Source organism: Molothrus aeneus, chromosome 1, assembly GCF_037042795.1.
Source record: "Molothrus aeneus isolate 106 chromosome 1, BPBGC_Maene_1.0, whole genome shotgun sequence".
Taxonomy (NCBI): domain Eukaryota; kingdom Metazoa; phylum Chordata; class Aves; order Passeriformes; family Icteridae; genus Molothrus; species Molothrus aeneus.
The window spans coordinates 128,452,071-128,466,529 of NC_089646.1; the positions used below are offsets into that span (position 1 = coordinate 128,452,071).

Sequence of the window (14,459 nt, forward strand, 5' to 3'; positions counted from 1 at the left end):
AGAATGTCACTATTTTAGTGGAAAAGCATGATACATTTTGTGTGAAATATTTTCTGAAGTAAATTAGGAATTAATTTTTTTTAATCCTTTCACATTTCAAAGCCTCATACTTTATGGCAATAAAAGTTATGATTTACAACCAAGAAAAAGCAATGGGGGCTAAACATTCTTATTTTCTTTGTGCAATAGTCTTTACTCTTTCCATGAATGATAAGACTACTTCAATAGAAAAGGTAAAAATATTATTATATATGTTAGCATAAAACTTCACTCTTAAGAGAGAAGTAGATACTTTTTATTTCAAAGCAAAACAAATTCCTCAACACAACTTTATAAAAAAACCACTTAGCACTAATTTGATAGACTGCAATGACCCAATCCTCTTCAAACAGTTTTATTTAACATTTTCTTAATTATCATAAATTTCATTATCATTACATCCTTTTTTTCTATCCTCCCCCTAAAATAAGGATTTCATCATCAGTGGACCATCAGAGGAGAAATGCATTAATAATTTTTTGATGCTACTGACAAACACCAAAAACTTTAAAACACATATATAGGGTTTTAAATATACTTTTGACAGAATATTACTATTGGAAAAAGTTAGCTAGAATTTTCAACTTAGCCAGAAATTGGGTGAAATTGCATTCCTAAATCAATAATCAGACTCCTAGGCACACGGCCTGATTTTTGAGGCACTCATCACTCAGCACCTGCTGAGGCTCTGAGTAGGAAGGGTTTCTGTAGGACTCTCCTTGGGACTGCCCCAAGTGTCTGTCTCACCCCTCACACTTGTGCCAGGGCCTTCCCCCCAGGAGCAGCTTCACTGTTACACAGCAGCTCCTGAACAGCTGCAGCTGACACTACAGCCAGACAGAGAAGGACACAGAAATTGGTGCCACCTTGCCCAGACCATCTGTATAAAATATTTCTTCCTGGTACCCAGATTGTGAATTGCAATGGATGAGACTTGGATGGAGTGAGAACCGTGAGAAGATGGAAAGAACATGCTTTCCTCTGACAAGCATATGCTTCCAGGTCTCACCCTTGACAATATTTAGTTTAATCTCAAGCAGTTTCTGTGAACAACTCCAGGTCTTGAATGGCACATTTTGGGGAGCTTGGGACAACAGGGCCAAAGGATAGAGCATCTGAGGAACAGTTCTCACATGAATGACATATGTACAGCCTGTTCTGCTTATTTCCCCTTCACTTTGGTCTCTCTATTTCTCCCATACTGATTATCCTATCTCTAATGAAATACACATCAAAATAAAAACAGAAGAAGAAAGACATGTTTTTACAGAAAATGAAAAAAAAAAACAAACCCAAACCACACAATTGATAAAATACAACCAACTAAATAATTTTTTCATTAGTTAAATTTATTTGACAGTGACTCCTTTAGTTTCTGACAGTTAACGGAAGAGGTAACAAAATTACCTGCAAAATCAATAAATAATAAATATGCCATAGGAAAGCACTAACATAATCTAAAATGACACAAAGTATAATCTGTGACAGATAGATTTGTTTTGTTTCATTAGAAGAAAAATGATTTCATCAAAGCATGAAGAAAATTATAATTTGAAAAATACACTTCATGTATTCTGGAGACAGTACATGTGGGTGTTTTTCTTTTTGTGTTGTCATAATTTCTGTTTGTTGGGACTCTGTTAAAAAGACTAAAAAATCACAGTATTTACATAAATATTCAGAAACCTTGAAAAGAAAAACTCCATGATGGTTTTTTGTTCTCGCATGGCATTGTAAAGAACTGAAATGTTTCACATAGAATCCAGTAGGTCTTCATTTTGTCTTATCTGTGCCAAATCTGTATTAATTATTAGCACTTAGCCCTGATGCAAGATTTGATTATCAAGTAAAAATTTCTAACTTAGCTAAAGTGTAATTGCAGTTTGAAATAAATGGAGCAGGTTGAATAAGATAAGAATTCCCTACATTGGAAGCCTTGCATTTCATAGGATGACTCCCTTTCCAGCCATGTTTGTACAAAAATTTCTTTCATCACTATTAAAAAGTTAATGGATATTTATTGATTTTATTCAGCAAATATTCCACCTGCCAAGATGGTAAAGGATAGTGAAAAAAGTATCTTGGAATGATAATTCAAGTTTCTTTTGTTTTCTATTTAAATTTCAAAAAGATAAAAAAGGGGTACAGAGAAAGCAAAAATTGTTTATGATACTTTTAATATTGGTCACCCATATGATTCAGTGGTCTACAGTTTCAATTGAAAAAGAACAATCCTTACCTTCAGAATAGAATACTTTCATAAATTCCAGGGGAAAGGAATCATACATACATACATACATCTTGCAGTTAGTGTTAAAAGGTAAACTAAAGCTAGGTTCCAATGATTCATAGGTTAAAAATATTAAAAATCATGTTGCTTTGTTAATAAAAAACTTAATCTGACCTTAAACCACAGATAACTACAACAAATACACTAAAATACTTTAGTAATAATTCATAGCTCTTGTGTTACACTATCTCAGAAGATTATCAATCTTTTGCCCAGACAACATTTCACCTACAGCCATAGTTCCAGCAAAATCACAGAGTAAAAGGAAACATGATTAAAGAATTACAGTTTTAATTATTCCTGTACATCTTTATACAGAAGGTATACAAGAAAATTGAATATTAGACATTTTTATTTGAATTTATGTGCTAGGAAATTATTCATGTTCATTTAACTATGATAAAATATTCTGTATGCTCTGATTACTATATGAAAATATTTCTGCTTCCTGATTTCAGGAAATCCCTGTCTATCCTCACATTCTGAGATTGCAAAGTTACACACCATCTTTTCAGCATGTATTCTAAAATCTTAGAGGACAATCATCATTTTATAAGGAAGCTTCTAATGTTAATATTTACCATCTTTTCACCTAGTTAGAGTTACCCCACAAAGGTTTCCTGGCTTGATGCAGTGTGCACCTGCCTGAATGCTTCTGCCAGCAGGAGTGATAATAAGGATGTGAATATGCAGCCAAGAATAGGGAAAAGGCAGGGCTTTTTTCAGTGAGGGATGTTATTGGCTTACACAAATATTTTAAATTACTGCAAATTTAAAATATGTAACAGTAGAGTCCTCTAAATGCTGCAAAGGTCACACCCTTTTCATGTCTTCTAAGTACCATGGAAGTGTGTAATTAGGAGAAGGTTTAGCAATACTTTTTTTTTAAAATTCTCTACAATTCGAAATTTCTGTAACTTTAAACATTCTAGTTCTATTCTCATCTATACATCTGTGAAAGACATTTTTTATAAAAAATATCATAGGCAATACTAATACTTTAAAGTAGTTAGGTACTTCTTAATCAATATTATAAGAAGTACTTTCAAAGCAGTGACTTTTTATTGCTTAAAAATAGACAGAGAAAAGTGTTATATTTCTTATCTCTCAATATTTCTTATATTTGCACCTAAAATAGAGGTAGTTCATAGGAGTAAGATTAAAAAATGGAATAATAGCATTCTGAATTTCCAGTCAAACTCTTTATATATTCAAGTTATATTTATCTTACATAAAAGGTAGAGGTGTCTATAAAAATAAAAGTTATTTAATCACAAAAACAAAACACAATCTCCTAAACTGCAATATTAAGTGAAATTATAAAAGGAAATTTTGTCACTCTCTGAAATCTGTTTTAATAAAACATGTCAAACATTTCACCATTTTAAATGAAAATTTTGCTTTGATCATTTAAAATTTGTACTTTGAATTGTAATATATTTCTATACTGAAACTCTGTGAAAATTTAGTCTTTTCGTTCAACTGCTGCAGCTCAATCCTGAAATTTTGCCTTCTAGTATAATTTGTTCCAGAGAAGTTAGACTTTCAGGAACTTTCTAACCTGAATGAAACAAATTTTAGAAACAATGACCTCGTTCTGATCTAATTTAGCTCAGTGTAACTTTGAAGCCAAAGTTGTTGAAGATGTATGAAAGTGGCACAAGCAAGATTGAAATCAGGTCCCTTATCTCTCTGAATTTAAAAGTGAGAGCTCTCTGATGGAATCCCACTTCCTTGGCATTTCTGCTCATGTAATATACTCACTGTTCTTGCAGTAGCACTCAGGAAATGTGCTTTCTGCTTCTCACACCATGAGCTACCACACTTTTTCTAACTTGTGACAAGCATATTGTTTTCAAATAGACCTAATTCTCCATCAAAAACTAAACTGGATGTCTACCAGATTGGTTTCAAATTTGCAATAAACAAGTAGGCCCTGGAGGCTATTCCAGATATGAGGATATTTTAGCTCCTATCACGAAAAAGGACGGCCCTTCACAAGTTTGTAAATGACCACAACACAGCCAGTGCAAGGTTACGTATTTATGTTTTAATGTGCTTAGTGACAAAGTGTATTTTCGCCTGGTCCTGCAAGCACACATTTCTGCTCAGACAGCCTGCACTCTGCAGCTTTCAATCAACAACACACGGATGTTTAATATTTTAAGATTGCTCGAGTCTATCCACATGTTTTGTTAGGTGGTTGGTGAACAGCTGGCTGAATATGAGCTGGATGACTAAGAAGGCCAGTCACATCCTGGCTGGTATCAGCAAAAGTGTGGCCAGCAGGACCAGGGCAGTGATCATCCTCTGGTACTCAGCACTGGTGAGGCTGCGCTTGAAATACTGGGTTTGGTTTGGGGCCCCTCACTACAAGACAGACATGGAAGTGCTGGAGCGAGTCCAGAGAAGGGTAACAAAGCTGGTGAAGGTTCTGGAGCACAAGTCCTATGAGGAGTGGCTGAGAGAGATGGGGGTATTTAGCCTGGAGAAAAGGAGGTTCAGGGGGGACCTTATCACCCTCTACAACTACCTGAGAGGAGTTGTAGCCACGTCGGTGTGGGACTCTTCTCCAAAGTAACAAGCAACAGAAAGGAGAGAAATGGCCTCATGATGTGGCAGGGGAAATTTAGACTGGATATAAGAAAAAAAATTCTTCACTGAAAGGGTTATGAAACACTAGAACAGGAACAGGCTGCCCAGGGGACTAGTTGATTCACTAGTCCCCTGGGCAGTCCTGGAGGTATTTAAAAGGCATGGATGTGACACTGGTTGAGTGGTGACATTGTCATTCTTAAGTTAACAGTAGGACTTTATCCCAAAGATCTCTTCCAACCTAAAGGTTTCTATCTTTCTATGCATATGAGTTTCTTTGACAATAAAAACTAACTAGCTATCGTGTTTTAATAAAATAAGAGTGAAAGCAAACACTAAATTTAAGAACTGACAAAACGCAAACACATTTCACTTTCCCACCACAGATTCCACCCACATTAGATGTCAGCCACCATTTGTGCAAACAGATACCTCTCACAGGGTGCTCTGAAAAGTGCTGGGAGCATGGTTTGCATGTATGCCTGAACTGTTTACCATCATTGGAGAATCTACTATGTCCTACTTTCTATTTTGAACGAATTAGGGCAATATTTAGAACCATCACACACCTAGATTTCCTTGAATGAATTCTCTTCTTCCACGTAGAGATTGTCTCTTGCTGAATCCCTAGAGCTTGAGAGATTTGTAAAGACTTGTTTTTAAGACCCTCAAGTGTTTGGGGAAGGTGCAGACAGAACCCCAGCTTCGGCGCAGGTCACCTCTCTCGTGCCTTTGCTCAAACTGGGGGTAAAACAACCCCAGGGATCACAAGCTTTCCTGAGTCTCTTCATATTGGTCCTTTGGCAGACTGCAGGTGTGACAGTATTGCCATAAGGAACACATGGGCAGTGGTACTGTTTGATTTTCTAAATTTACCTGTAAAGCCTGTGGACACACAGAATTAGCCACTCAGCTTCACATCTGCTTCATGCTGGCTAGCAAATTATGGGGGCCCTTTCAAACCTCCCCTTAAGGCCTCCTCCTTAGAATTGCACTGAGAAACATCTAACTGAACATGAAGGTAAAAAAGTACTCTAACTGTCCCTCGCAATAGAAGACACTTAAATTGGACAATCAATGTAGAAAGGCTGGCCTGACTTGCACACCACAAAATACAGCTTTATTTGGACCTCTGTAGGTGACATAGTTGACTCAGCTACAATACCATCACAAATGTTCTTTTTTTATAACCCACATTTCTCAGAGCCTTCAAACTGCACCATGTAAACTGAGATGTTTTTGGGAAAGAATTGGTGATTTGAACAGTCTAGAACATTTATAATGTCATTATAATCCCTGGGTTTAGTGATGAAGGAGCTATTTTACAGCCATTTAAAATTCACAATTTCATAAAAACATTGGCATTTCATTAATTGTTTTTCTCTAACATTTTAAGCAATTTTGATCTTTCATTATTAGGGAAAATAGCAATATACCTAATATTTTGGTCCAAAACATATAGGCAACTTCTTTTTTTCCTCCAAAGTGTATTTCCTAAGACAGCCAGGAGGTCCTGTCATGGAGATACAGCTTTGAACTGTCTGCTACACTGATCTCAGGACTGGCAATAAGTGTTGTAAATTGAGACATCTTTGCAGTTACAGAAGTCTGGTATTCACAGCAAGAGTGAAGAAGGGTTTCTTACATAATGTCGAGAAAATATTATTAGTTTCAGAAAAATCTGAACACAATAAGAAAGAATTGTTCATCCTATTCACAGATAAAGGCAGAGGCCATCTATTAAACTGGTGCTCGGTTATGTCACTAAAGAGAGTTTCAATGTCTGCGAAGACCTGCACAAAATTCACTCTGAAAAATATGTCTAATTCTGGTACAACCTAAGTTTCAGGTAAACACATTTGTAATTTCAGCTATGTCCATTTAGCACTGTTCTCATGCGTTGTTTCCTGAGCTTCTAAAGAATGAACTCACCTGTCAGTGTCAGGTCCTGACCATGGTCTTAGCACATCTCATCCCACCAAACACCATCCCAGCCCTTCATGTCAATGCTGCCAGGTCCACATTTCTTGCACAGGAGTCCCTGTCCCTCTTTGCAAAAAATGCCACTCCAGTGGTTAAAGAGCAGGGGAGAAGTAGGAGGGTCTGAGGATATTATTTGATTATGTGACATGGGCTGCTGAGCCTGGCACAGCTGGCTCTGGTTCCAGGTACAGGAGTTACTGCTGGAATGACTTCCTGTGCTATGCATGGTCATTTCCCCCAGCCCAGGATCCCCAGCACAGGCTGGGAGCAGACACAGTCAAAGTAGTCACATCCTTCCCCAGTTCAAGCAGTTGCTCTTCTCCTTTATGAAAAACCAAGGTTTTCTCCACATCGGTTTCAGCTGCAGGCCGCCACTAGGCCACTTTGACACAGTTAAACTCTGTATGTCATTACAAAGTGATTACACTAATTCAATCAAGATGAACAAAGCATAGTACAGAATGTTTTTTCCCTGCAAAATCTTTGCAAGCTTTTTAAATTAATTTGTATAACAAATATTTAGCTTCATTCACTCCTTCAGAAATCAGGACAGACATTACATTGTCATTATTATTAACTATTGTTATCAGTAAGAATGTTGTCTTTGACACCTAAAATGCAAAATCATTTAAGTGAAAGCTCTAAGTTTTGTAAGATGACAAAGAACCTAGAATTTATTACAGAGAACCTAGAATTGTTAGAATTGTAGAGGATGTTCTAAACTCTCATCTGAAATGAGCAGAAGGCCCAATATGTAGACCAGACCCACTTCTTGTCAAAGTCCAGTGGATCCCTGAGACCCAGCTGTGAAGGGAAAGGCTCCTATCCCGGCAAGGCCTTCAGCAGTTATGGATTTTTCAGGTGGGCAGAAAAGTGGCAAGAAGAAATCCAAGAGCAATCAAAGAGAGACATCAGTGCTTTAGGATGACAGGTTAAGGAACCAGGAGTATAAGTGGGCTTCTCCTCTATTCTCCCAGTTGCAGGAAATGAGGAGGGAAGAGAGGGAGATCCAGCAGACCAATATTTGACTCTGAGCCTGGTGTAACCAGCAGAATTCTGTGGGTTTTTGATCATGTTTACAGTTTATATGACACCACGCCTGCTGATGACAAATGGGGGTCACCTATCTCAAAAGGAAAAGGATTTTTCTCAGGCATTAGCAGGGTTCATCAACAGAGCTTTTAACTAGGTCTGAAGGGGAAAGGCATGAAACCAGACTTGTTACAGATAAACTAGGCAGCACCCTTCCAGTGTCTGAGAGACGTTGTGCTAGTGGGCTCCTTCATTCTGCTGTCTCCATGGAGGTAGGGGATAGAGAGCCGTGCAGCAGCAGACACAAGGGTTATTGATGTGTTAGAAGCCATGGAAGTGCTAAATTAGTGGAAATCAATAATCTTGAAGATCTTTTCCAACCTAAATGATTCTGTGCTTTTATAATCCTAAATGTATATGCTTTGTTATGTGTACAAAAATATATTGTCTATATTATCTTGTATAATACATTTCCTGCGCTGAATGGCATTAAATAAACATTTTGTTAATACTTCCCCTGTATTGATTGGTCCTATCTTTCTCAAGGTTGCTTCTAAGAGCAAAATCATGAACACCATAAAGTTGGTATAAGTTTTTTCTACTCATCAGGAAGACTAAGGGGGTCAAGGTTTCAGCACAGTTGTTTCACATAAGTACATGCAACTGTCTACTTTGACGTGGTGAAATTTCCTTCCATTCTATACAATCTTGCTCCTTACTTATCAGACCATGGTTGTGGATATTGACATATGAAAATTCAGAGTTATTTCACTTACTCAAGTTAATTACTTGCTTCAGAACCAACTTGATAACAATATTAATAATAATAAAATAAATAGTAGTAAATTTTCTATTCACAATTCACAACAGCAGATAACTATTTAGGGGAAGTAACAAAGGTTCACTGGTATAAGAATAATAACTCAAAAAAAGCTTAAAACAACATAAATGAGGGTAAGTGAACTCATAATATTCATTTGATTGAGTTTATATTCATGGTCTCCAATACTTTCATATTTAATTAGAAATTATCCTTTTATAGGCTGGGAAGTAATTTCAATCAATCTTAGTTTTCTTTCTGAAAGTCATTCCAAAACTATTTCTAAAAAGCACTAAAATCAAAATTCATCATAGCACCACAAGAAAAAGAAACCTCCATTGGTGTAAACAGCATCAGTCATTTTAAATTTGTCTCAAAACTTCAGTGGGTTAACCTTATATACACAGATCTTTTTGCAGATCAGACATTCTTTAACCTGCAGCAGACAGCGTGAAACTGGCATAAGGGCTGTATCATGTGCTCCAGTTAATTCAACAAAAACGCGGTCATGCACCCACACTTGATCCAGATCAAATATGCACTCATTGTGATCCAGGAGCACGCAAATCTGGTATTAAAGAACATGAAACCGTGGCCTTATATGACAGCCCAGCTTTAGACATTTTGCAGATTTCATTGATAGGTTTTTCAGTAGGCATGTTTTTTCCTTTAACTAATCCAAATACTTATAGGAGCTGTGATGTTCTTTTCCGCATAAATCATCACATTTATGTAAATGAAACACAAAATCAGAAAAAAACATCCCAATTCCCATCACAACAAAGTTGAGTCATCTGTGAAGGGCTGTAGATATGTGGTTGCAACCATTTTAAATAGCTAAATGTCCAAAGTAATAGAAAGCAAATCAAATCTATATAGTGAACCAATCGAAAAATTAGAAATCTTACCTTTTTCACTAACACTTTCACTTTCAATCTCTACATCATCACAACTTGTATATTCTGGAGTGGATGCCAATTCTTCTTCTGAGCTACTTAATGAAACCTGGCGCATTTTACCTCCTTTTTTCGTTTTATGGGGCTTTGGTGGTGGAGGTCTGACGGATTCAGACTGGTCCGAGCTGAGTGAATCATTCCGTAACATGGTCTCCATCTTTTCACGCTTTGTTTTCCGAACAGCAGAACTGGGATCCAAATGGTGCTGTTTCCTTAAAGAATCAGAGCGCCTCATGTCTGGTCTTTCCAGAGGAATTGGACTCCTCCTAGGTGTAGGAGGGCTATGATTTGTGGTCCTCTGACGATTGGGACTTGGTCCCTGAGCCTCTCGAGTTCTTTCCATAGAGTATGAACGTTGGTTTTCCATGGCGGCCCTGCGCTCAGACACTGATCTTTGTCTTGATGGCCGTTCCATCCTGAGCATGGACATCCGAGAATCTTCCAGCTCTGTATTTGCCAGTGAGACATCGCTATGCCTGCGTTCATGACGCGCGCGGGACACTTCAGCGTGGATACGCATTTGTTCCTCATATGGCTGTGGCTTGACTGGATAACGAGCCAAATTAGGATCACTCCGGTATCGTGCCTGGTATTCCTCTTCCCTCCTTTGCCTCTCATATTCTTCCCTGCTTTGCGCATCTTCTTCTTCTACCGGATACTCCTTGGAACGCCTGCGGCTCCTTCTGTTGGAATCTCTATAATCACCCAGTTCAGGTTCTTCGTACAACTGGGGCCCACGCTGTGACCGCCTATCTGAATAATCTGATGGTGACCTGGGCATCGCACTGTCTGATGTAGCATACTGTGAGTATTCGTCTCTCTCGTCCCTTTGGTCGTATCTTCTGCTCTGTTCTCTTGATATTGAAGGGCTTCTTTTCCTAAATAATCATGGCAAGAAAGCAGAAAGAGAATCCTGTCAATATTTTATGTAGCACAAATATACAGTTAATGCTAGTTAAAAGATAATATGACCAGCTGATTGGAAAAAAATACGTTCATTGCATTTTTTGTAAATATGCTCTCACATTTTCTGTACCAAATTAAAGAAAGGATGTCATGCTATAAATCTGCTTACAGTGCGCAGATTGAATAAAAAACAGCTTCGAAGGAAAAATGCTGATGTGACTTTATAAAATATAGAATGCAAACACTTAGGCTACTTTGTAGTCATGACTGCTTTACAAGTACCAACATTTTATAATCCTTTGTAATCATTTTACAGCAATTTAACTTGAACATATACTTCTCTTTAATGGAGTTTTTTAATCACCATGAAAATTAGGGCTAGAAGGATCATTCAGTTAGTTTACTCTTTTAGCAGCTGTTATTGCTCAAAAACACACATTTCAGTTACCACAAAACTATAATTTGTGCCAAGGGCAGAAAACAAAGATTCAATGGCAGCACTTTTCTAAATCAGATGAACTCAGAAAACAAACCACATTTTTTTGTTGTGAAGGGAAAGTGCTGCCTCTGTCTATCTGATAGGAGAGAAAACATTATTTTAACAGCCAGGAAGGAAATGCAGTCTCTGCACAACAAGGAAAAACAACTGTCAGTGCAGAGTGTGCATGGCCTGTGGGGTGTCTGGCAAACTGGCATCCTGTACTGTTTTAGGTACCATACAGAATTATTAAACTGTGCTTGAAAGATTTGGACCCAGTATTGCCTTGTAAATAGTAAAGTACTTTAGCTTTGCAATGGCATGTAAAAATGAGAAAACTAATTAAATCTTGCAAAAATGAAACTCTTTGTGTGAAGCATGACAAGTTCTGTAAGCATCATGCAGATGCCTGTTTGCTTACAGTGAAGCTAAGATGTCCCATCTGTGTTGTTACAGTGGTGTGTTAGTACCAGCAGAAATTATAACCTCTGTACATTTTACAAAATCTCTACAGACTCTGCTAGTGGGGACTGAACATTGAATCATTCTAATGTAACATGAACAGAGTTTCAGAAGGCTAAAACCAGAATGGCCAACAGGAAGGGACAATTAGAACAACAGAACTACCCAAATGCAGACAGTTTGCAAAGATATAGAAGCTTCATTAGGACAACAGCAATTAGATGAAGAAATGCTTTCAGGAAGATAAATATTTTTCACTTAAATGCTTGAGACAATGAAAAATTATGCCACATCCCAAAATAAGTTGTTCCAATAGAAAATTACTCAATTCCTGAAAATTTCTGTCATGGCTATAGCAAAAGTGTGCATAACTTCATCTCCCCAGTTTTGTCCTCATAGAGGAAAAATCTGCATTGATCAGATACAGGCATTAATCCATGTGAATCTCATTGCAAATTCGAGACAAATACATGTACACATGAAATGTACACATACTATACTGCCAATATTCATACTGTCTATACTCAGTCTAAATAACCTTCATGTGTCTTCAGAGCCACATTGTTTACACCAATTTGATCCTCCAAAGCATTAAAACTCTCTAGAACATGTGGTTTGTAGGATCAGCTCCATGATGAACAGTGTAACACACAAAGCCATACAGATTCTAGTTTGACAAATCTCATGTGTGCCTTGGAGCAGCCTGAGTGTACACATGCTTCAGTATTAAACATCCACACACTTGGATCTACAGCAATACAAACAACACAGCAGTAAGAACTGGTTTAACTACAAATAGAAGGTTATATAAACATACACAAAACATGCACATGTGCATAGATACATAAAAATAAATAAATATATCACTCTATGTCACAGCAGCCTCATATGGATACAATCCTCTTCGGATGGCATTACAGCTATAATGTCATGGGGGGGAGGCTGAGGGGGATAAAAGACATGGATTTCTGTACAAGTAAAAATATTGTTGTAGACTTGCTGCTGAGGAAAATGTATTTCTGTTAAGGAAAGACATCATCAGATGAACTGGCACAAGACTTACTAAAAAGTACGCCTGTTTATTCTAGCATTGACTATGTTAATGAGATGATAATGTGCTGATTTAGCATTATATTTTTATACCACTTCTACAAACATTCTCTAACCTCATGTGCTACATTTACTACAAACAGTAATTTTCCTCCCTCCATTTAAGATATAAAAATAGGAAACCATCTATGGCTGACAGTAATGTGAAGAGCAGCTGGGTCCTCAGTCTACTCTAATGAAGGAAAAAGCTTTTCATGGCTGGCCTGTGTGTGGCAACTATTAGGGCACATGCAAGAAAAAGGACTTACCTGCAAATATAGTGGTTTTCTTCAGAGAAAGCAGCCTAACAGAAAAAAGTAACTAATTGAATTCCTGGCCTATCCTGACTGACACTATCAAGCCCCCTTTCTAATTAATTTCATTCCTGTTGAAGTCAGTTTACCTCACTACTGAAGTTACTGAACTAACCAGAAGTTGTAGTCCTGTCCATCAGAAATAAATTAACTGTACTGTACACCTGATCAGCCAGAAACCTTCTGCCAGGAGAGGGCTCATCCTGCCCCACAGTCACCAGACCCTTAGTACTAAGTCTGTCATTCTCTACTGATCATCACAGCACAAATTGCCTCCCTTTAATATTCAACAAATTTTTAATTCTAAAAATACCTGCTATATACAGAGTTGTAGAATGAATGCTATACATTTTAAATCAGAGTTATGAAATCACAGTAGGAGGCAACTAGTACTGATGAAAACTTATGGCCTGTCCCTAATATTAAAAATCTGCTGCTATTTTTAGATCACTCGCTAATTCTCACTCACCTTCATCTGTCTAAGCCATTTCTCACCATTAACTACCTTAAGGATACCTTAATAAAACCCTTTCATCAAGTACCCCCAGCTGGATACACTATGGAAAATGACTACTCCTGTCTTCCCAGGACTTCCCTGGAACCTTAAAAGCTAAGTGAACTTTAAGGGTGTGATATGCACCCTCCAGCTGCCAGCTGAACTAAGCACTATATATCTCTTGTCAGAAGGATTACCACTTTTTCTGAAAAGGTTATCACACCTTTTCTGAAAAATCCTCCAGGCCATTGTGATTGCTACTTGTTTGAAACAACCACAAAAAAAAAATCTCTATTATGGTTTAAAAGCTGCAAAAATCTCTTTGTCAGGCACATTCTATAAATGGGGTTTTTTTCAGATACAGAATATGAAACTTATTTTTTCCTACTTATTACTGTGTATTTATTTTTATTGTAATTTATCAATACATGACATTTGGTCTTTTAATACACAACCCATAACCCTACACTGACGGAAACCTTATTTGCAGTGCACTACAGATATCACTAATATTATGGAAAAGCAAATAGCTTGACTGTAATCTGTACTCCTGCTCATAAAGTTAAATTATTCAACTCCCTCACATCACAATAGAACTCAAGTGCTTAAAATATAACATAGAAGAATATAAGACAGCTATTCAACTTTGATGGCTGTGATTTCCATAATGGAACTAAATATCTTGAAACTCTTTGACATTTGCTTGGATTCTGCCTTAAAGAGAAAAACTCTTCTTCTTTGATTTAGTTTTTTAGAAAATTGACCCAAATGTATTGTAGAAAAGGATATTTTAAAAATTAAGTCTCCATCACATTTCAGAAGTCAGAGACATTAAAAAACATTATAATGTGTAAAGTATTTATATCGCTGTCAAAACTAGATATCAGACCCTCCTGCTAATAATCTTTTCCTCAGACTAACAAAATACACATTTGAACTGGAGAAAAACCTTCATGAAAATATCATTCTGAAGTTGTATTTGACCACCTGAAGCAACCT

General features: G+C 37.1%; 1 protein-coding gene across 29 annotated transcripts in view; it reads right to left on the bottom strand.

The window, feature by feature from the left end:
- Positions 1 to 14,459, bottom strand: part of RIMS2 (regulating synaptic membrane exocytosis 2) — a 444,895-nt gene that overhangs the window by 245,215 nt on the left and 185,221 nt on the right. For all 29 annotated transcript variants that reach the window (XM_066564735.1, XM_066564614.1, XM_066564744.1 and 26 more), the window contains one exon: positions 9,668 to 10,593. In XM_066564735.1, the coding sequence (XP_066420832.1) occupies positions 9,668 to 10,593 (926 nt within the window). The remainder of the gene's footprint in view (positions 1 to 9,667; positions 10,594 to 14,459) is intronic.